This window comes from Echeneis naucrates, chromosome 6 (genome assembly GCF_900963305.1).
Source record: "Echeneis naucrates chromosome 6, fEcheNa1.1, whole genome shotgun sequence".
NCBI lineage: Eukaryota > Metazoa > Chordata > Actinopteri > Carangiformes > Echeneidae > Echeneis > Echeneis naucrates.
This window is the reverse complement of record NC_042516.1, coordinates 4,147,661-4,172,633: the sequence shown is the minus strand read 5'-3', so window position 1 is coordinate 4,172,633 and position 24,973 is coordinate 4,147,661. Positions and strand designations below refer to the sequence as shown.

The 24,973-nt window shown below is 40.1% G+C and overlaps 1 protein-coding gene across 5 annotated transcripts in view; it reads left to right on the top strand.

The window, feature by feature from the left end:
• vps13b (vacuolar protein sorting 13 homolog B) overlaps positions 1 to 24,973 on the top strand; it is a 283,913-nt gene that overhangs the window by 109,144 nt on the left and 149,796 nt on the right. For all 5 annotated transcript variants that reach the window (XR_003840835.1, XM_029503627.1, XM_029503624.1 and 2 more), the window contains 3 exons: positions 8,360 to 8,469; positions 10,859 to 10,991; positions 21,409 to 21,542. Coding sequence is in view for 4 of the 5 variants with exons in the window: in XM_029503627.1 (XP_029359487.1) it covers positions 8,360 to 8,469; positions 10,859 to 10,991; positions 21,409 to 21,542 (377 nt within the window). In the remaining variant the exon portion in view is untranslated. The remainder of the gene's footprint in view (positions 1 to 8,359; positions 8,470 to 10,858; positions 10,992 to 21,408; positions 21,543 to 24,973) is intronic.

Here is a 24,973-nt window from a genome sequence, read left to right as displayed (position 1 = left end):
ACTGCAGTTGTTGCTGCTAAGGGTGGTTCAACCAGTTATTAGGTTTAAAGGGCAATTACTTGTTCACATGGGCCATGTAGGTTCAGATGGCTTTTTTTCCCTTAATAATAAATAAAATTGGCACTTAAAACTGCATTTTTGTGTTTATCTTATAAACTTATATTTAGGTTTGCTTGATCTGAAATGGTGACAAAGGTGAGGGAAAAAAAAGTAAGAAATCGGTTAGGGGACAAATACTTTTTCACAGCACTGTATAGAAAGGGATTAATGCCTGGTAGCACTAAAAGTGCATTAGTAAATATTAGCAGTAGATAAAAATTGCAGAATAATAAAGATAAACTTCAAGTTCATTGTTTACCTTTACACACTAAATAGAATCAACATAGCTGCAATTCTTTATTGATCTACCTCTTCTTAGAATTTTCAACAAGCATCTCTCCTCCAAATTCCATCGTCCATTGTCCATCGTATGAAGGACTATGACTTCATTTGGCAATCATATGACAATTGATATTTTGTCTTCCTGCCCAGGTAATGAATGAAATGAAAACTAGGACACAGAATCCCCATATTTTGCCCTCCTCATCAATAGGCCTGTCACAATTATTACATGTCATAAAATCATTTCCATTCATCTGTAGAAAAGCATTTGGATAAAGCGAACAGAAATGTCATGTACTCATGACTATTCCTATGTTGTTTTCAATCATTTGAGGACATGTTGTCCTTATGCCCTTCTTCTGCTATGGTTTACTGGTTCATGAGTGGAGAATTAGTGCCTAAGGGTTAGGGTTAGTGGTCAGTGGTAACCCTAAACCCTAACCCTAACCACTGTTCATCTCAAGGTTAATTTCTAATATGCAGTGACCTATTGACATTAGCATCATGGATGTAGTTGTGGGTGTATAAGTTACGTTTAGGCTTATACTACACAAATGGCATAAAATGGTCAACCAAAGACAGTTAAATCATTAATCTCAACTATTTGTGTAGCAATGAATCATCAACTAAAATTTCATGGTTTCAAGCCCTAGTATCAATTGATTGTTCCTTAGTTGTCAGCTGTCTCATGATTTGGATGATATTCTCTTGTCTTCTGCTTTTTCCTCTAATGATCCTCACTCTAAGTTTTATGTTGTCTTTTTTCTCCCCACTTGCGTCATTGTCTAAGATCCAACCAAGAATTGGACAATGCACCAAGGAACCCTTGAGTGTAGTTTGTGTGTGTGTGAGCATTGGTATTAGAGTCAATGGATTATACGTAGTTTTAATTGGATATGTCCCTAAACTCTCAGTTTAATGCATAGACTTAATTGCTCATTGCACATTACACTTATTGGAATCTTACTAATTTTTGTCATCTGACTGTGAGCACTGGACATGGACAAAATTGAAACCTCATGCTAATTCAATGAAATTAATAATCTTTCTCACAATATTTGTAAGGTGGTCAGCAGAACAGGGGGGTTAGCTTTCAGTTATCTGAATGAAAACATATATACATTCAATATTTATTTGACAAGGTATAACCTCTGCTTTTAATTATATAACTGCTTTATGGACATTTTAGCCTCAAGAGAATAAGAAACATTCGTAAAATATATCAACTAAACTTTAAATTTTGCCATTTGTAATAAGCTGCCCTGTTTGTTAGAAAGTAATTCATACAACTTTAACTTGGAAAGAACCCCAGCTAATGACAGACATTAAATTTCTTGACTCCCACCATCCTCATGACAAACTGAAAGAACTCAGCTTGAACTTTAAAAGAAAGCCCCTGAGTCAGCTGAATGATAGCAGCGATAAGGAGTTTTCAAGGTAACTATTCAAAACTGAAAGTATCTGTGGGAAAGTAGCAGCAGAAGCAGAAGTCTGTTTATTTTAATGAGCTCAGAAGTGTCTCTCTATTTCCCCTTACATTATACTGGGGCTCATTTAAAGTTCACACAGTACACCGTAGGTCCATGATGGATGCAGTAATGATACATTAATGCAATCAGGACCAGGTCTGTTTCGTCTCATTAAGAAGGCTGGCTATCTTGCTGACAAGGGCCAGGTCACACTTGGTCGTGACTTTAAGTGTTTTCCTGCAGTACAATTTCAAGTAATGGAAAGACAATGTAGTTTTGTGGGCATATCAGAGAAAAAGTGTGGGAAGAAAGAGGATAGAAAGAGATAAAAGCTGGTATACTCCAAATCAGGGGCCACTTAGTTTTCAGCAGGGGGACATGCAGCAATTGTGCAGCATCTCTCTGTATTTTCACCACCATGAGAGCTGAAGTCGATGTATGAAGTCGACATATCGACTTGAAAGGGAATATGTATAGCTATAGAGCCTCTTGTCAACATCTGGACTGGAGAGAGCTGTTGCTCTGCTTCTCCAAACCCCTCATGCACCCTCACTATTGGTTTACAGTACATACTAGGGATGTGCATAATTGCATTTTCACATGGTCAAAAATTTACTTGGTCTCTTTTCTATTTAAGACACATCTGTTGTATTTGTTCCAAATGTTTGCTAGGCTGTTTCTAGTGTGGCTCAACTGACATCTCATACATTTATAATAGCTGTAAAATCACCTTAAATTAAATATGTATCTTGAAATACATGTTCAGATTAGCACAGTGATGTAACTGTTCCTGCCAGTATATACAGAAGGCCTAGATGGAGAAAGTACTACTGTTGAGTCAAGCACCACCCAGACAGACAGCAGAACTGCAGCGTGGTCAGTGATGCTGGATTTGCACATTAGTCTGGGAAAGGTGTCAACTCCAGAGCGAAAAACCATGAGTCAACAAATCCAGCGTATGGGAAAGATGGAACCTCAGCCCTGATGGGAATAGGGATAGCTCTTTCTGTAGATGAGCTACACCTCTGTGGTCACTATATCCATCACCATCCATGTACACATGTTGACATAAACACAATCTGGACTGTTTCTACTTCCATATTGCTGTGTGTAAAGTCACCAAGCACTTTATTAGGAACATACCTACACGTGCTTCATCATGCAATTATCCAATCAGCAGCAAGACAATGCATGCAATCCAGAAAATATAGGTCAATAGCTTCAGTTGATTTTCAAATCATAAAACAAAATGGGGAAAAATGTGATCTCAGGATCTTCAACAGTGACATCGTTGCTGTCAGCTAGGCTGGTTTGAGGATTTTTTCCTGCATGTAACTGCTGATCATCAGAGATTTTCACACACAAAAGTCTAAAGTTAGACTTAGAATGGTGGAAAGGAGGCCTCCAGTCAGCAGCAGAAACACCTTACTAATATGAGTTATCAGAGGAGAATAGCTAAAATCTCTACAATTTATCATCTGTCAATGGCTACTTCTATCATGTTCCTTTACCATGTCACAGAGCTCTGAATCTAGTAGAACACCTCTGGGATGTAGTAAAATGAGGGACTGGCAGCAGTTGACAAATCTTCAGAAATCTAGTGATGTAATCCTTTGAACATGGATCAGAGTCTCAAATGCTTTCCCAAAATTTTGTGAAAATCATGACACGAACTGGGGTTGTTTTGAAAGTATATGGAGGCTCTAGTAATATTAGTATGATTATGCATTATTATTTAGTATTCACATAATTTTTCCAGTAAGGTGCTCAATGAGTGAACATCACAGTTCTGAATTATGAAAATTGACTTTTCGGACATACATTAGATCTATGCTTGCTTACCCTGCTTATCCAGACTTGTGTGTATGAGATGCATCCTCTCTTCACAGCACTTGCATGTATGGAGACTTACTGCACTTGTCCCATGAGTTATACAGAGGCCAACTTTCTTATCATATAGATTTGTAAAAGTATTTAAAAATACTTTCTCATCATCCACTATTTTCTGTGTTTTATCTCTCTAAATATGGTATCTATGGCCACTCTTTTTTATCCCTTCCCTTCTCCATGCCTGTTTTTGTTGTTTTGGTCTTTGGTCTGCCACTCCATGTTTACCTGCTTGTATTTTAATGACTCCCTCACAGGCTGAATCACTCTCCAGCTTTCCTCCTGCCTTTTACTGTTACTGTACCCATAGCCATAGTCCTTTATGAGGTGGTCTAGACTGTCAGCTGCAGGCTACCACAGTTGGGCCATGTTGAAGGACAAACACACATATTCGGACATAAACTCTTATATTCTGTTAAAATGCACACAGACAAATATATTGACTTCCACTGCTCAGTTGCATGGTCTCTGAGTGAAAGCAGGCTTTCTGTAGGCCAGGGTCTGTTTCTGGTCAAACCTGCTTGCGTCGTTCTTGGGCTCTGGGCTCTAGTGTTCTGGCATTGCCCTCAATCTGCTGGGCTGCTGCAAGGCAAGGAACCAGAAGTACACTGAATATGTGTCAGTGAGTAGTGTGTGTTTGAGAAGAAGGTGTAAAGCTTTTTGAATTTGTGTCTTTACACTGCCAAATACAAGTACATAAATGGATGCAAATAGAAATATGCCCATGAGGAAGCATGTAAATACTCCTACACAAAACATACACTGCACACACTGTTCCTTGCATCCACCCACACACAGCTGAGCCCCTTTTCAGTGGTGTCATCAGATCCAGCTCTCTGACCCACTCACTCACACGCACACACATACAGAAGTTACAGACACACACACTAGTAGAGAACACCTGTCGGCTGCATGGCTCATTCCAGGACACCTTTGAGTCATGAGCTCATCGGAAAAGCAATTAAAGGCAGTGTAGGCCCCGCACGCTGGCGTAATGTTTTGTTTTGCTACTTGGCTTCGAAATTAACCAAACCTGTCAAAAGTCATCTGGCTGACACGGGCTGGGCTATATTTATTTATTTTCTGTTGGAGAAGCTGGACGCAGGGTCCCAGCGCTGCCTCACATCCAACAATGAAGTGATTCTGCGGGGGCGATTAGCTGGCTAGAACATGAATTCCCCCTCACCCCCCACCACCACCCAGACTATCTGGGGGGTTGAGGGCGTGTGACTCCCACCTCTCTTTGCCTGTCTGTTACCCTGATGGTGGGGTCATGGCCCTGTTGTTGAGAGGTCGTGCCCTCTGTAACCCCAATCAGGGCTTTGGTCTCCACTGTGGGACTTGATTTTGAACTTGAATTGACCTAACCACTCCCAGTTTATTGAATTTCATGCTCGCAGTTACTGCACAAAAGCTGATTTTTTCAATGTATGAACCATGTCACCTGATAAATAGACGGTATGAAGACAAATGGAAGTGTGGCTGATCACTGGGGCAATTGACCCAGAAAGGAAGAGAGTGACAGTTTAAAGGTTAGTTGACTTTTTCTCAGTCTAGCCTAATGCCCCACTGTAGCCTGAGGACAGATGTCAGACAGCCGTAAAACAACACCAGCAGCTCCATGCCCTCTTTTAACTCCACTGGTCTCCTGAAGAAAAAATAACACCTTTGGCATTAATAGGTCCACTCTTTGTGAGTCAAGGTAAGTGTGTCCTTACAAATGCCTGCACACACATTCTGTGGTTGTGTATATTTTCAGTCTAGGCCACTGCGCAGTTTTCTGATGTTTTCTTGAGGAATCATTTAGGAAGTAAGAAAAACACCTTTGTTATCATTGTCATCACTTTCTGTAATTACCCATATGCCGTCCTGTTAGAGCAGAGAAAAACAACAGTTAACCTGCTGCTTAGGTCGCCCTCTAAGCATGCCAGGCCATTTCATGGTGCTGAATGCTTCAAAGGAGGTGTCATTCTTGGCAGTTATGTCAACACTATCATGAAACAAGAACACACAGTGTGGATGGTAAAGCATTGGTCTTCAAAGCCTCAAAGGCCAGGTCAACACATATTTTGTTTCTGTGTCACTGTTAGTCTGGCAAAGAAAGAGGGAATAAAGGTTGTTTGCTCTTTTAATCTCAAAAAGAGAGCTTTTTGAGTGGTGTTGTGTTGTATCAACATGGTCATGGCTGTCATTCAAAGAATTCAGACAAACTCAACACACATAAGATGATAGCAGCTGCAATGCTTCCACTTACTTCACCTTACTTAATTATTTAAGAACCAGCTTACTGGACTTGAAGACTTATTTATTCATGTATGATTGTTATATTTGGGATGTATGTACTAGCTTTGATACTATATACTGTGAAATTATGTTACCATCGTCCTTTGTTACCTTTTTTTTTTTAATTAACCAGCTAACCCTAACCCATAGAAATGCAATCAGTGCCATGGGAAAGTTGATCCTTTCAAGATGAAATTGGGTTTACTGATTCTTTTGTCAACATGTGAAAGTGAATGTTTTTGCATTGTCTTTTTAGCTGTTCCAGCTTTAGTTTGACACAACCTGGTGGCGGACAACAGTATTATTGTGTCATTCTGGTACAGAAAAATATCTGCAATTAAGCATTTTGTCTTTTATGTTTTTATTCACTCATTTATCTCTGCAATAATTGTTTAAGCCCTCCATCTAAATGACTTATGCACAATGACTCATTTCTGCAAAATGTGGGTTTTCACGCTCAGTACCTCCCATATACCACAATTTAGGATAAATTTATTGACTACATCTTCACTACATCTTCAGCACTCAGCCATTCCCAGACATTTGGGTCCTATACTGCTCATGCTGTTCTGGGCTATGATGAAACCACTTGAAGTCAGCCCACAGCCAAAGCCTATTAAGCAGCCACATTGTGGTGTAAGAGTTCAACCCACAGGGCTGAGGTTATGATTCCTCATCAGGAGGAGAGGGAAAGAGGTGGATGCAAAATAAGTACAAGGCTGTTGTTAGGGAGACCAAGAGGTTTTTAGGAGTAGATGGATAAAAAAAATAAAGTGAAAAGATGGGAGAGTGGAAGTGTTGGAAAGTATAAAGATAGAAGGAGCAATAGAGCAAGTGAAGTGAGTCACTTTGACCTAATCCAATGACAGTTTTTCAGAGAAGATTTTTAAGAAAATATTCTTTACCATGTCCTGTGATGGACTGGCAGCCTTTCAAGGGTGTACCCTACCCTCGCCCCAAATGGCTCCAGCACCCCCCACAACCCAGAAACAGAGTGGTAGAAGATGAAAGGATTAATATTCTTTACCAGTAATAAGCCATGACTGAGTATAACAGTTCACTTGATAAATGATGATCAGACACCATGCACAGTGCTGATACACGTACAGTATATACTACTTAATGTCACTACAAACTTAACAACTTACATAATCAACATTTTGCACAACTGACAAGGGCACATTTTTCATTGCCCATACTTTCAGCCATACACATTTTAAAGCAAATGCATACATAGGCTCACAGGCCACAAATCACGGAACATTTTAAAAGTGGAGCAAATTGGAGCTGTTTTATTTGCATTGTTCACAGGGACTAATGTACGAGACAGTAATTCTTGCCAAGCTAGTGAGCTGGTGTAACAAAAATATGTGCGTATGTCTAAGTGTGCTTTGAGGAAGAGTTTATAATTGTGCCTTGTCCATGTTTGAAAGATGCTTCAATGTTAGGAAAAGAAAGAAGCAATCGGACTTTGTCAGAGGTGAATTGCACACAGACATTTACACGTTCACACTTTAACTTGCACTCGACTTTGCCTCAGGGTTTGAAACAGAAGACTGGGTTTTTGTCCAAAGCTCCATTAAACTGCTGAAAGTCCTTCTAGAGCCGAAACATCCTCCTATCGTCATGCTGGGACATTCCACGGCATGCCAAAGACCTTACACTAATCCTGTCGGCATGGGAATCATTATTGATAGGATCCTAATGCATTACCTCAGGGCCCTCTTATTGTTGGTAAAGATTATTATTTAAGAGTAAACCAAAACCCAGAGAGAGTCTTGAGTTTCATAGAAATTTATCAAAAGAAAATGTTATTCTTGGCTTAGTGTGATACCACTTTGAACAGAGCACTTGAAACAAACAGTGCTCGTTGGTGCTCTCCAACAAGCAGGCTTGATACCCACAAGCAGGTCATTAGGACAGAGTAAACTGTGTAGAAGTGGAAGAATGTGACACTGAATCTGGACAGATTTGCTCTAAGTCACTTGCTATCATTGCTCATTACCTTACATTGATTTCAGTGATCCATATACATGTCCTTCCTACTTTGCAGAAGTAATCACAACAGGAACATCAGAATACTTTTCCTCTGTTGTAGTTGAAATTGTTTCCACCTCAAGTCAGTAATTCTGTGCATCTTTTGATCTGGGTGGTTTTGAATTAGTTGCGCTGATCAGAGAGTTGAACTGTGTTTGTGAACAATAATTAAAAAAAAATTGAAAGGCAGGACATATGTACCATGTGTCCCTCCTTATTTATTTATTTATTTAGAAGAACTGCTCATTTATCATAGCTTTGTTTTTTTTTATTGTTGTTGTTTCTCTGTTTGTGTTTTCCAGGTGCAGTCCTGCTGGTCAGTGTCCAGGGTATAGCAGTAAACATGGATCCAGTCTTCTGTACATGGTTGCTGTATCAACCTAACAGAGGTAGCACCAGGCAACAGCAACAGGTACTTGATCCTTTCTCGTGTTTAAATAAGCATTTTCAGCCTTCCCCCTTTGCCCTTTGTATAGCTGTCAACAAGGGTTCTTTTTTGAGGCTTAGGGGGCTGTTGCCACTCTCTGGGGATGGTGGAGAACTAGTGCTCTCCCAGCAATCAACAGCAAAGCTACTTACATCCCCTGCACTGCCTCCAGATATTTTTGACTCCTGAACACTTTTTGGAAAATTTTTACTGCACGTAGCTGCACATATTTTTAACCTGTGTTTGCCGGTAACCTGCTCCACTGTGTGTGTGTGTGTGTGTGTGTGTGTGTGTGTGTGTGTGTGTGTGTGTGTGTGTGTGTGTGTGTTCCCAGCTACCTTTTTCCATGTGCTTTGCTCCCTGTCTTCCATCCAGTCTCTCTCCATTTATTTGACAGGGGTCATGGTGATGGTTATGGACACTGAATGCTCTGTGCTCACACTACACAGACTCCATCACCCATACACACGCACACACATAGCGGGTATGCTCAGTCTGATTGCAGTGTATAAATATGTGTACATATGTATGCACATGTAAATATATATAAATATATATCATACTTGAAAGTATCATATTGTAATACTTTTATTGGTTTGTTTTGTTTTTTTATTTTACAAAGTTGCTCTGTTTTATGGCTCCTGAAGTTTGGAAGGGCTGTTGGCATAAATATGTGTGAGAGACAAAGAGAAAGGTAGTTAATTGAACTAACTCCTCGCTCTGGAGGTTATTGCTGTCTGGGGTTAAACACATGTTATGAGTTGAACTGCAGCCAGTGTGAAGGATACACATTAGTTGCTGTGTGTCAGAACATGCTGCAACAAATGTATGTGTGTGTGTGCGTGTGCGTGCGTGCCTGCGCCTGTGTTCATGTATTTGTTTCTCCAAGGTCATATACCTCAGCTGTTTGTCAAGGCCTCCTCAAGGTCTGGCTGCCTTGAGCCTTTCAGCTGAAGGTCATTCGACAGCCTGTGAAGGACAGAGAAGACTCTAACTAGTAGAGTTGGGAAATTATGAAAGGAGGTACTCGGAACAGAGAAGAAAAACGAGACCAAGAAAGAATTGCTTTAGTGGTAAAGTAGATGGGAAGAATAGAAAGTATATAAAGCAATAGAGAGGGCAGGTATGATCAACAGAGGTGAAAAGAACACACTAAAAAAAACAGGTAAGATGGAAGGTAAGTTGGTGTGAAACACAGAGGGGACAACAGAAAATGTGAGACAGTCTTGAAAGGTGAGGCGAAATAACCAAGAAGTTTAATTAACAGTAAACTAAAACTACCACAGAGGTTTATGTTTGGGGAAGTACATTAAGAAGAGAAACAAAATGAGAGGAAAAAAAGAATGAATTCTAAATATGCATTTTACTTGGCTAAGCCCCTGGGGTATGTGGTAGAAATTAGTTTGCTCAAATGATGTCATCCAACAGATATGAGCCTTGTTGTAAGGTACCTGGTTTAAGCACCAAGTATTAAAATGTGGCCAAGCACATATTTTCCATGAACTGTGCAAACTGAATTACTTAAGTTTTGTTTTGTTTTTTAAACCATTTTTCTTTTCACATAAATGAACCATCAGAATTGTCATATGATTGTGATAATCTTTGGCGTCATACCTCAGTCAGTAGCCCATTTTTAATTTTGCCACTACCAGCAATAGGGTCTTGACCCAGTCATTGAAAAAAACAGCTGCATCTGTGTGTGTGTGTGTGTGTGTGTGTGTGTGTGTGTGTGTGTGTGTGTGTGTGTGTGTGTGTGTGTGTGTGTGTGTGTGTGTGTGTGTGTGTGTGTGTGCGTGCGTGCACATGAATGCATCGGGGTGTGTGTGTGCGCGCACACGTGCATGCATGCGTTTGTGTGTTTACACAGGCTGCAGTACATGGTTGGCCTCCAGCCTTGTGCAGCTGCATCATAGCCTAGTGATGCTGCTGGCTGATACTAAGGGGTTTTCTTCATTTCGGACCAATCTTCCAGTCTTCTGTCTTTCAGCAGTCTGTGTGTGTGTGTGTGTGTGTGTGCGTGTGTGCGTGCGTGCACGTTTTCCTGCCAGCAGCATGGGAGACTGCTCAACAAAACAGGGAGCTGTCACTAGTCCTTGTTGGTCTTGGATGCCTCTGTTGTGTTCCATTGCATTTTTTCTTTCTCTCGCTGCCTCTCTTCATGTCTTTCACTGCACTATGCGCACTGCATTGTGTTAAAGTTGTCTGAAGCTCTCTGAGACTTGGTGCTATACAGGACACCTCAATAATGTTTGTTTTTTTTTTATTTTTTTTTTTTTTACAAAATGCCATTGTGGATGGATATACAATCATGCGAAAACATGTTTCCCTCCCAGTTGCCTCATATATACTCATTCTTGCTGTGATGTTATTGCAGAATCCAGGTCCAGTTCCACTGGCCAAGAGGAAGGAGGACGACATGTCAGCAGGGAGCACACCATTGGCCAAACAGCCCTCCAATCAAGCCTCAGACTACGCCAGCAGCCCAGTGAAAACCAAAACAGTCACAGGTAGGTTTGCCAGCCCAAAACTGAGCCATGGTTATATTTGAGATATCACTGACATATCAGTCACTCATTGCAAGATACCATGACATCAAATGTGCATCAGAGGGGGTTACACACACAAAGGGATTATGACTGTTCCAACGTTCAGTAAAATATCCTCTGTGTTTTGAATAAAGATGAATATACAAGATAAAGTGCAGAGGCATTTACTTCTCCCCTGACATTTGCAATCACTGGCACTGTTTGTGTGTTTAAAGATACATTCTTTGAATGTTTCTATGAAATGGTGCTATGTTACTATGTTGTTAGACAACATAGAACAGTTTGCTGACTGAGTGAACCTGCTTCATACCCAGGTGTGTCATCCTCTTTTGCTCCTTCTCTGATTGTATTATCAGATAGCATATCCTCGTACCCATCTTAAGGAATACTCTTCCTTAGAGCCTTTTGCTAATTTTCCAAGTTGATCCTGTCTGGAAGTAGGAAAATTTTAACATGTTGGATGGAGATGGATAAATTGGAGAAGCAGAGGAAATGACGTTGATCGCAGAAGATGGATGCTTTTTCTGCAAATGGGGAAAAATTGCTTCAGTGATAGGAACGCACTGTGGAGCACTGTGGCAGATTCCTATTGATTGTAGCACAATAGGTCAACACTGTGTTCCTACACAATTTTACAAGTGTGCAAAAAGCCCTAGTAATGGTATTTTCATCAATTTGAGGAATCTGTTATAGTGGAATATTGTATCCATACACACATGTATTCTCACACTCCTACCTGGAAGGATGGCTAGAGCAGTCACTCTGTTTAGGAGCTGTCCATGACAAAGCACAGAGCCTCACTGACTGTAGAAATGGTTTTCATTTAATACTCATGGCTATTTATAAACCTAATGGCCCACCTCTTAAGTTTTTCTGTAGATATTTAATGAATGTGATCCAATGGAATGTCCTGTCTAGCGCCATTTAACTGAATTAGTCACGCAGTTTAATACATTAATAAATAAATACATTAAAAGGCCTTTCCAGTCTCTGTTGTTTGACTCTGACAGTATTTAGGCTCCATGTCCTTTAAACACTTTAACGGTCGAAAGATTCTCTGCCAAAGTATCACAGTGACGAGTCAGGGGAAAGAAGCAAGTAGTTGTTTGTCTTTTTTTTAAGATCCTGGGAAATGTGTTCCCAACAGGAGTGATAATTCCCTGTTTTGGGTGAAGTCATCCTGGAGCTGTAAATAACATTGCATGTGTATGACGTTCCCTCGTGTCAAGTGTTTTGATAGGAAAAATGTTCCTTTGACATTTCAGTCTAAAAAAGGCCATTAGAGTTCTTTCTTTGCTTTAAAAGCTCACAGCTGAAATGCCATGCTGCCTTTTTCCTCCTACTTTTCCCTCTGTTCCTTGTTTTATCCAATGTGGACTAAAGGCTTTTCCATACCACAGCATTTTTTCGTACTCACATCTGAACAGTATATTTTCTCATTAGGGGTTGTCAGTAAATAGTCACCTTGGCTCCAGCATGCTCACAAGCTGCATCAGGCTGTAGCTCGTCAGCAACACTCATCTTAGAACACTGAATACCATGCGCATGATATCCTATCCACCAGCTGTCCATCTCTGTGACTATTCTTTCTTCCTTTTGTCTAACTTTATTGTTTTCCTATCTATCTATCTATCTAGCAGTTTTGCGAGTCATGATAGACTGCATGACTGCTCCACTGTGTGTGTGTGTACGCTGGACTTTACAATTAATCAGTGACACACATGTTCATATAGTTGCAGCGTTGCCTTGAAATGTTAAGTGGACCTCACATCTGGCCTTAAAACTATGTGTGTACGAGCGTTTCGAATTTCACCTCTTTGTACGTGGCATCTTATTGTTTTTTAGCTTCAGTAGTTAGAGAGAAACATATTCTGAGTCAGACTTGAGTGCTTTCTTATCCAAATATTTCTCTTTGACGTGAAAACAAGACATTGGTAACCAGGCACTGGTACTGTATTTTGTGAAAGTCCAGCCCTCAGTGCTCCTAATCTAACTCTGTGCACTTGAGTAGAGTTTGTCATTAAATGAATAGCATCTTCTCTGGAAAACACCATAGTGTTACAGGATCAGTTGTAATGAAACGTTACAAATTGTTTCCGCAAGCAATCAGAATAAGAAAAGGCATTTAGCCCTTGTGGTTTTAATTAGGGTGAAACAATAAGCCTCCCTGCAGTCATTGGTTCTTGATAAACTACTGCTCAACACTACAGAGAAGCTTACAACATTGAAAGCACTCTTCCATCAGCTCTAGTTTCTCCTCATCCTTGATATATAATGATGCGTTCTTCCTGTAATTTACTATTTTGTTTCTCTGTATGTTAAGATAATACCATGTCATGGGCCATGAAAGAAAAATAAGAACGCTTCATCAGTCAGGGTTGCGGGAATGTGGTGAAAATTAATACTCTGAGATTCATAAAATGAAATTCTTTTCCACATCATTTTTCTTAATCAACCACTGGTCCTGTAATCAACTGAGGCATTGTGAAGGTAACAGTAAATAGTCGTATTCCCTACAGGCACTTGATGTACAGTACCGGCCAAAAGTTTGGACACACCTTCTCATTCAAATGAATAGGAAAGTGTGTCCAAACTTTTGGCCTGTACTCTATAGACAGAATTATCCTGCCCTCACCCTCACCCTTTGGGCAAGAGTTGTATAATGCAGAGTTTTGTGAAAAGTTCAGTTTGCCGAGGCAGCTCCGGTAAAAATTTAGCTCAGAACGGATTTCCCATGTGTTAACCCTCTAATGGCAAACAGTTTAACAAAAGTCCAAAACTTCAGAATTCTGGTTTTCCAAAGTTCGAGGTCATAGGAATAGATTATGTGGATTCTGTTGTTAGGGTGGATTTTCTCTTGTAAACCCCCCACCCCAGTCATTTCACAAGAGCTGCTGACATCTAACATGTTATGATTAGAATTAGGCTCTTTGAAGATGATTTATTAATTGTTTTGCCAAGTGTTGTGCACGCAGGGAATAAGGAGCTGGATGTTTAAACAGCAGGGAGATGATGAGGGCTCTGTCTTAGCTGTTAATGTTAAAAGGAAGACACTGCTCAGAACAGCTTTGCAGTATTCATTATTAGGGTATTGTATTTTCCTGATTTTGTAGTGCTGATATTTTGTTGACTGTTCATTGAAGATAATGATGACTTCTGCTGACTACTTTTTCAGCAGGAGGTATTTCTAATGATATAATGGAATTATCTAAATCTATTTGCAATAACTGCATGTTTATCCTAGGGCATGTGATCTACCTATTGAGTTTAAGTTGGATCACTTAAGATTTGCTGAGGTGTAGGTTCACCTTTCAATCGGATACGGATCCAAAGCTCACAGCCAAGACATGCAACAGTTGGTTAAGGACAACTCTGAATATCCTTTCTGCAAAAGCTCTGACTGAAATTAAACATTTTCAGGGGAGACTTGGAATGGTTGTAACGGAATGTCCCCATCCAATCTGACTGAATTTAAGAGAAAAGAAATACCCAAATTCCAATGTGCAAAGCTTGTTGTGTTATGCACAGGGAGGCTTGAGGCTGTAATCATTTTCTTTTGAAATTATACCAATGGTAAAATACTATCTAACTGTATTGTTTGTGGACTGTTTTAACTGAATTCTGCTATTTGCACAAACACTGTGTGGTCCAGAATATACTCTATATTCCATCATAAGACTTTGAAGTGCAGAATGTAGAAACACTATTCACAGTTAAATAATCCAATATCCTTGATGTATGGAATCACCAATGCTATTTATTTTCTCATAGCAATCATCTCAGGAAAATAAACAAATAAATAATAATCCACTGGAAGAAAATTATTTTTAGTTTTTATTATTTTAAAGCCTCCTCAAAACAATTGTACTAGCTAGATGTCCCTGCTTCCAATTGGACACTGTAACACATGCCTGGCACTTTTATGATGTAAAGAGAGTGTTATGTTGTTTTGTTACCACATTCAGCCTAGCTACAGTTTTCTAGTAATCAAAGGGGACTTTCCTGGAGGCTTTTGGAAGGTGCCTGTTAATGTGTAGGCAAATGTACAGAGACACACAGAACCAATTCAGTGCAGCTCATTTCCCCAGAAAGCACTGAGGGCAGGGTGATATCATACTCGGCCGGTGGGGCTGCCCAGCTTGAATCTCTGTGTCCGTATCCACTCACCTCCATTTGGTAACAAAATATTTTACTCTGTCGCTCTTCCACTTTTTGGATTTAGTCACTGCACATATTAAATAAACAGGGTACATATTACAAGGTACCACAGACTTTTGAAACCAGCACTGGCTCAGCTGAACCAAAGCCAGCTCCAGTTGACTTGGAAACACTGCGCATGATAAAAAATATGAAAGATATTTTATGTAACTAAACACACAAAGCTTTGCAATTAACTTAAGCTGTTCAATCATAATGTGAAGAATTATATTTCTTTTAGAAACTGCTCATACTCTCCGCACATGCTATTCATATATTTAAGCCTTTTCTAAGTGTCTTTAGGTTTTGTCAAAATTTCCTCTCTCATAGCTGCATGGCTGTGGTTTGCTTTGAGAATAACTAATATTTCAACCTAACCCTAACTAATATTTTTGGTCATCAGGCTATTTGTCGTAATATTCTGATGGAGGCACTATAGGACTGAGGTTTTTCACTTCAATTTAAAAACTACATACAAGACTTGTCATTTAATTTACATCATGGATTTGGTTTGAATGTTGCTTAGTAACATCATCACAGAAGTGTTAACAGTTGTTTTTGTGTCATTATCCTTTACAGAGGAGGCCATGGAACAAGGACTTTGAAAACAAGTAATTTTTCCCCAGTTTGAGCTCCATTTCTGTCTTCCCGCACAATTACGCCACAAATTGGTTCACATAAAACTAGCCTCTAAGTATTTTCTTTATTTGTCCCTAATGAATGTTCTTGTTGGCAGCATTACCGGTTTCTGATTGAGAGACTCCCAAATCCTGCGCTTCTCATTGTTCTTGTACATCTACCAGAGTAATGATCTCATTGGCTTTTCTTTTCAGTTCTAAATTTAGCCATTGGAGCTCTAAGAACATACCTCCTTTGCTGAGAATCCTATCCTCTGATCTGGCTGTGGTTCTAGGAGGCTGGAAGGAGAACTGTTGTCTTTGTTGTTACGATGCATTTTCCTCATTTGATGGAAGGATCAGAAAGTGAAAGAAAGAAATAGAGACATTTGTTTTGGTCCTGCTGTTAATCTGCTATCTTAGGTGGTGGTTGCTAGAGTGCAGCTTACAAAAATGTTCTCCAACTTCAGGTTTTTATGTGATCTCAACCATGCTGCTTTAGGAAAAGGCATCAATTAATATAATTTGTAGAAAGAATCAGTATAGAGAAACTAATATATACATCCTTTTGCACATACATAAATGAGAGAGAGCAAACTGATGAGAGGACTTCGGGCTGAACTACACAGTCATACATAACTATAGTCCAAGCCCAAGTAGCCTGATGGAAGTCAGGCAGGTTTTTATTGGCTGCTGTGAGCTTTTCAGAAGGGGATAATGTTTTCATTGTGGAGTTATTTATATAGTTTAATTTTTCTGGTAAAGTCAATAATTTATCAAGGTAATGATGGTTGGAGAAGGGAAAGAAAACAAGAAAAAGGAGGAATAATGAGATACCCCCCTCTCCCCAGAGAGGACTTGCGGCATTCTCCTTGTCTTTGGCCTCTACACTCAGATGAGTCCATAGAACCTCTCACTGACTTCCAGGACAGACAGAACAGGCAATGGGGGAACACATTTGTCCTTATGTATCCCTGCTCTCCTCTCATGAATGATAAGGGCATTAGGACTTTATGGATGTTGGCTGTGGTTTTTGAGGTTAACATGAGAGGAGCAGAGGGGGAAGTCAGGGTTGAATTGCGGTTCATCAGACATAATGTGGATTAGAATACAGACTGGCGAGGCTTTAGTTCAGAAGACAGGAACAGAAAGGGATTTAAAACTGGGCTAAGATGTTTCAAAGGGTCTTCATGTCATTGAAAGGAGACGTGCCTTTTTGTTTTCATTCTTTACATTTTGTGTCACGGTCGGATTGGCAAGAGATTCAGTCTCCATGTCTTTCCTCTTTCCTATTCTCCATTTGGGTTAAGTAACTCTACTGAAGAAAGAACCATAATTATGAAAGTTATCCTGTTAAGTTGACTGGTTAGGGGACTATTTAAAGCACAGCTGACACAAATTGACCATACAGTGTATATTTTTATATGGATGTAGAAAAATAGAAAGAGATCCACCAATGCCTACTCCAACCTCCTGGTCTGTCTTCCAATCTGTCTTCCAATCAGTTTAGTCACACCATCACTTTTCACAATGCCTTCAAAACACTAAACAAATGGAACCATGTAAATATTTAAATAAACACAGATTTGCATCTAAAACAAATAGGCAAGCAGGTTTGTTAAAGAAACCTCATTGCTGCCTCTGCATGCAGCTGTAATCTAATATACAACACTTCATCTCATTGTAAACCATATGTAATGGGGAATCTTCCAGAAAAATAGCACACTGTGTGTAGAAATGATAGACTCCCTCAGGCTGTTGACACAGTTGAGTTGCTCAGGACATATGGATGCTTCAGGCCGGTTTTTTGTGTGGTTTTTTTTTTGTTTCTTTGTTTTTGTTTTTTTTTTTTGTTTTATTGTCTGTAGTGGAATGTTGACAGACAATGTTATATCATTGGTGTTTATGCGGTTGGCTGTATCATAGTCACGTCTTAATGTGTCATTTCAATTATGTCGTTCACGTAGTGAGTTACATTCACCACACCACTTTCCCTTAGACCTTTTACTGCCATATTACTCTGTGGTGGTGTTGTCTTGTACATCATTAAATATGTGCAGTATTGATTTCTTTCTCACCTTAAAGTCAACATGTTATAATAGAGTAGCTCTCTGGGTTTTTTCTGAACACTTGACACATGCTGAAGCGCTGGGCTAAAAAGACCCTGGCCTCCCACGTACTGGGAGATGTGATGGAGCTGTTAAAAAAGATGAATAATCACGATCAGAACACTCAAATTTTATAGGGGACTGGACACACAGCTTCACACACCAGCTAAAGAGAAAAAGACAGTGGGAGTGGTTAGAGAGAGTGAGAGCAAAATAGGGGAGTAAAGGAGAGGGAAAGGGTGTATGGTCAGACTTTGGCCAATAAGACATTAGCCTAATGGCCTAAAACAGGGTGAAAATAAGGACACGGCTGAGATGGCACAAGGCAGGGGGAATAAGCCCACTTTAAGAGGACTCTCAGGACTTGTTAGGCCTGGGCAGGTTTAAGAGCTTTGGGCGCTCTTGTCATATTTCTATTTCATTTGAATTTAGACCTCTTCTGTCTTTCTCATTCTTTGTCCCTGCCTGCCTCTGTCTCTCTCGCTCAATCCCCTCCCTGAAGAAATGGCAGGCGCCAAGTCACTATAATAAGATATGGCAGTTTCATTCCAAATAATGACCCTAGGATTAACAAACAGAGTCCTGGAATGGTATTTAAAACAAATGGAGAGCTGCATGCAGGCTTGCTCTGCATTGTTACTGCCTATACTCTACTTGAGCACACATTCTGATTGGCCAAACAGACTTTCTCTGGGGAAAGACTTTCACAATCTCCTCTATCCCTAGTACCACCTCTGAGGCCTGGCCAAGAAGTAATAATCTCAAGAAAAGTGATATGGTCCTCTAGAAGGTGGACTAAGAACCATGTTTCAGTGCAATGTTCATTTCAGGTGAGCTAGTGGTAGAAGGTTAGCATCTTATGAGCTGGACATAATAGTAGTTTCCCTCCCATAGTATTTTAGGTGAATTAGTCACAGTGGCGTTTATAAAGTATTTAGACACTACTCTTTAATCGTCTTCATTTTTTGCAAATAGAAAAATAAATCAAAAACTAGGTACTTTCCAAAGGTAATCATACTCATTACTCAGTTTTTTGTAATCATCCCTTCATCCCACCTGTTAGATATGATAGGAGATGAATTCAACTTTCTCTGGGTTCTCACCAGCCTCCTTGCCATTGAGAAGAGCCTACATACAGAAGCATCAGTGAATAGCATCATTCGGGTGATGAGCAATGCCTGGTGATTTTTGAAGTTCTGCTGAAGGGCTTAGTTTTTGTCACATTAGACTACAGGATTTTTCCTTTAAATGCAATTTGGAAAATTGTGCTCTCAGGTTACTTTTATATGAGAATGGTCTCGGTCTCCCAACTCTACCAAAACAGCTTGATGGATTTAAAGCTCTGTCACAGTTACTGTTCTTAGTAACCTTCCTAATCAAGGGCATTTAGGCCTTGTAACTCATTTGGCCTGGATGGCGAGCTTGGAGAAGGTGCCTGAGGTCTCATGGTTTGGCATTTGTCCTACCATGTAGTGTGAATTTGGGTTCCTTGGATACACAGACAGATGTGCTATTCTAAACTGCTTTCAATTATTTCAGTTTGGCACAAGTGGATTCCAGTCAGGTTCTTGACACATCTCAAGAAACATAAAAGTAGACAGGAAACACCTGGGCACATTTTGCAAAGGTTCTGGGTATTCATGTAAATGAGAGGTTTCAGGTTTTGATTTTTGATTAATTTGCTGAAATTTCTGAAAACCTGTTTTTGACATGTCGTCATGGGTTATTCGGTATATTGAGACTTCTATAACATCCAGACAGTCAACACCATTAGGAAGGCATGGTCCACTCCACCCTCAAGCTTGTGGAGGTCCCAGAAGTAAAGTTTCCCACATCTGCATGACAGGGGGCAACAGTGACAGACCTCTGTCATGGCTCTATGGATCTTTTACAGAGCTGAATAGGAAACAGCTCTATAATGCACTCTGACAGGTATACTCTAACACATACACAGTCATCTACAAAATACACTATTGACAACCCAATGATATCACATCAGTTTATGCAGCACTCTCTGCACATTACTCAACGAAAGACAGTCTGTGAAACACAATCTGTCCTGTCAAAGTCAATTGTTGCCATCTGTGACTGTGTGGATATTTTAAACTACACCAAATTTAGAATTGGTTATGTATGTGGGTCTCAGGAACATAGTGTCTGACAAATAAGAGTGTGAGTAAATGTAGATTGGAAAATAGTGTCAAATGGATGAAATGTACATTGTGGTTGAAGCACTGTGCAAAGTATATAACGATGCAACACTGAATGTAGGCATCATGACAAATAGAGTCTATTTCATAGCCCCCAAGTGCCAGAGGCACCTGGATGCTGAGTGTGAGAAAATACTGTTGTAAGAGACCAGACATGATGATGTTGGCCTCCAGACTTTTTTGCACATTCTTATACACACACAGGTTTTAGGCAGGTTGCCACAATGACTGCAAACCATGGTAACTAACCATACTTTTAGTTAATTTCCTTGACAACACACATATTGCCATGCCAACCATTTTGGTGGTCGTAATGACATTTGTGAGTTTGGTATCTGACGAGGCATGAAGGTGCTGTGACATCATCACTGTTTCACGACAACTGTGGGATAGAGCTGCTGAGCAAGGCAGACCTTTAAATCATGGAATATGTCTTAATGTGTCTTCAGAGAGACCCCCCTTCCCTCACCTCTGACGCCCTGATGGTTTTAACATCCACAGACCTCATGCTAACCTGGGAGAATGTGTGTTCTGTCTATATGCCGCTGTTTCTGCTTCTGTACCTCTCTTTTACTCTTAACGTTTCTTCATCATGGATCAATCTTCATCACTTATAAATATTACATCTTGAATACTGAGAGCATGCTTTGATCATCAGGTTTGTAGACTTCATGCAAAGGTTAGTGAAAGTTGTTGTTGCTGTGTGCTTTCCTGTTGCCATGGCTGTGACAATCATCCTTCGTCTGGACCACAGCAGGCCTACTAGGACATGTAATGTCTAGGACTCTGTGTGGGTGTGTGTTTGTTCACTCTGTCTTTTGATGGGCCACTTATAGACAATACACCATGAAGGCTTTTAGCGTTAGGACTTTATTTTTGTTCAAGGGTAGAATTAGGTTAAGGTCAGGGCTTTGGCGTTAGCTATAGGCATATAGTATAGTAATTGATAAGGTTCAGGTAAACAGCTTTGGGATGCTTCATCCCACTGACTGTCCTCTCAAAGAGAATTACATAAATACACACCCGTGTGTGCGTGTGCATTCTTTCTGTTAATACGGTTCACTTTCCCAACATTGGAGACAAGAAACCTGCCAACATTACATCACCTCCATGTGACAGTTAAACATCATGTAGCATATAATATCACATGAAGTTGTTGTGCAACAAATGAAAATTAGTGATTTATGATGTGTTAAGTAAACAAATAAACGTGCCTTTTGTCTTAATCACACGTTTTCTTTACCAGAATCACGCCCCCTGTCTGTCCCAATGAAGGTGATTCCTGATACCACACCAGTAGAATCATGGACCAGTTCAGAGGAAAAAATGAAGGAGCTCATCGCCCACACCTGGGATGCTGTTAAACGCCTTACTCTACAGGTACAAATCTATACTCTTGATATGCTTCTTATGCTTGTATTGTGTATTGCAATAAGTACATAGTTGAATAAACTGGTGTTCCTTTGGTGGTCCTTCAAGGCTATATCATCTAGCCCACTTGGTGCAGTGGCCGACTGGTACTATTACAGACACCTTTGCCTTATATCTGGTTTTAACTGTATTCATTTTGGGGAATCAACAGCACTGTATGGTTGCTTTTTGTCTTTATATTAAGCAGCGGCATGGTTGTGCAATGGATAGCCATGTTCTTTCCATGCCCATAGTTTTCCTCAGGTGCTGCATATTTAGTTTAGCTGTTGACTCTAAATGGTCCATATGTGTGACTGTTTAGTGTATTGTTGCCACTGTATCAGCCCTATGGTAGACCTGCTGCCTTTAATGGTGTATCTTGCTTCTTGCTTCTTGTCACCTGGCATTGTCTGTGGATATATGGGCTTGATTTTAAATAGTAGTTGGCTGTCACACACACCTCAGATTTACTTTACTTGTGTCCCAGATCTACTTTTAAACCCATTAACTTCTCTCCTACTTTACCCTTTTCTCCTCTGTTACAGTAAAGTACCAAGGTTTCTTAATTGTTGGCTGGCTAAATATCCTTTTTGGATAGTTGAGTAGTTGGTGGAATCCTCATCTTAACTAACACCTGTAGAAGCCAATTACGAAGTACTGAAAACTGTCTCTGTGACAGTCTCCCTTTTGATGCAGGAATAGGACCTCATGCTGCATGTCCATATCAGCAATTGCCTGCTGTGATTACAGGGTAAATCACTGACTGATTAAAGTGGACTTATTTGTGTTCTAATGTTGTGTTAAGTCCATATCTGACTGCTGGTGTGCAAAGTGTAGTTTATGTCTGTTGGCGCACAGTCAGATTTAAACAGATTACTACAGGAACTGGATCTTGACTGGCTCCTATTTTCATACTGGTTTTATGTTTGACTGGTCATCACAGCTTGACAGATCATTTCCATCAGTTCCAACAGGTTACACAAGTTGAAATGCATTCTCAATTGCTGGCATTTCACAGTGTTGTTAGACAGCTGAGTCAGTCTTAAATTGGCTTGTATGTTTCCTTGTACATGTAAACAATCAATGATGCACATGCAAAGCATTCTTGATTCATCTTAATTTCTATTGCAAGGACCACACAAACTGATGTCAGTCAAACATGAAAGAGCACATGACATAAATGACATGAATGGAAGTAATTCTTCAGAGCCAAGGTCCCATGTCAACTCACTCAGCTGTTTACAATGCTTCCACAAAAATTAACTCAGCCCTCTAATAGTTTGCTAAGCCCGTCATTGCCTCCACTTTCCTCTGTCCCCTTTGGCTGTGCAATAGGGACCACACCATGTACTGTAGCAGTAATGAGGAAATAGTCTGTCCCGTTGACATGCAAGTGGAAGTGGACCAAACAGAATGACCTGACAGCTGGTACCCCAGGCCTTGGTAACCCCCAAAGTTAAACCATATTTATTTTAGTGTGGTGTAAACAGAATACCTAATGGCTCACACTTATGGTGCACATGTGCCTAATTTGGCATGCAGAGGTTTCTTTCCATCTTCCAGAAGAGAAAAGTGAATAAGGGATAGGGAGGAGGTGGAAGAATGAGTACTGGGGAGAGAAAGTTGTAAAGTATAATGTATTAGTTATTTACTATTTTAAGGCTGCTGAGACCATTTGAGGCTGTTGAAACAGTGTAGTGATGTTTAAACAGTTTTTTTGTTTTTTATTTTTTATTAATTTTTATTATTATTTTTTCTTAAATCTCAACAGTAGACAAAGAGGTAAAGGCTTTCCCCAGATGTTACAATGTGGATTTACTTTGATAAAAGTAGGCATTAAAATACTGAGAATAAACTAAGGAAAAGGTGCTGTACATGAGGTTTACAATAAATATATTGACTATTGTTCTTTATGTCATTATTGTCAGCAGTCAGTGGAGTGCAACAACTCTTGGTGCAACTTCAATATAGCTTATGTAATGTCTTAGATGCATAACCCACTCAGTCTACCCAGAATAGCAGCTGGAAAAAGCAGAGCATGCACAATTTCCATTTGTAGCTCTGAGTTCTAGCTCTGATCACTCTTTACACCACACTTGTCCTGTTCAACGCCAGACATGGTTATTATTGATTCCCGTTCCATCGCACATAGAACAATGTCAGGCACAGATTATTATCAGAATCTATGAATGTCACAATTACTTGGTGGCTGAGTACTTCAACCAAACCCCAGAAATTATTCTTAGCTGTGGTTCTTGTATAGCTGTAAGTGCATCATGTTCTTGCCACACAGACACACCATTTGACACACAGACAGCCAGCCACTAATGGAAATAGTCAAGCCTATGTAAGTAAGAAGTGGTTAATTTCACTGCCTCTGTTGAGCTCTATAAATAAGTTATTACATTGGGTAGATGTCCATCTAGAATAATGTACACAGAAAAAGGCTTGAGTGACAAAAACAATTCAGCGTATGCTTTATGCTGTGGTCCAGCTTTTTAATGGAATTATTGCAGTGCTCAGGCCCAAGGTGGTGGAGTCTCTGACACTGAGTATGGAACAATAAGGGAGTGTGTGTTAGTCTTTCCCTGAGGGCGCAGCTAAGTTTCTTGGCTATCATATGTGTAGGTGTTGTTATTCTAGTCATCACTTCACATTAGAGCTGAAGGGCAGCAACTGTAATTGTTGAGCTGGCCATAGTGGCTTGGCAGGCTAAATGGCCTCTTGTCTTAGAGTGCTGACCCTCATCTCTGTGTGTTTCTCATGCTCCAAGTCATCACTGGGTTGCTCCTTGCATGCAGTGCATCTCCTAAACTCATCGCATCATTGTGGGTTCTACCTCTCCCTTTCCCGGGCAATTCTCTCCAGTTTATTTCCTGGCTGCCCCTCTCCCCCACTGCACACCCATACTTTTCACCTTTTCATCTCTCCTTCTCCATCCCATTCTAGCCGAGGACGCCCATGTTCTCTCTGGGCCCCAATGATAATTGCAAGTGATCCGGATGGTTATTCTATTTCAGGAATTTTGCAATAATTCCTTCTATTTAACACATGAATGTGTTCAGCATTGGCAAAAGACTACGTTGCTACCAAAACTGAAACAGGATCCGCTGAAACAGAGAGACTGTTGCCATGGAAAAATGAAGTAACACTGCTCCCTGCAGCTGCCATGCATTAATGAGTAGGATATTTTTGAGAGAGAAAAAGAGGAGAAAAAGCAGTGGGGTATGAAAGGTAAGTGATGGAAAGGAAGGGGAGGTTAGGAAATGAGGAAGAAAGATGAAAAATGGGCAGAGGGTGTGTTTGAAGACAGGGGAAAGTGAGAGAGAGATAGAAAGAAGGACCATGTGTACTGTATGTTTTGTGTGGCTAAGCTCAAGCTGGCCAGATGGTTTCCATGA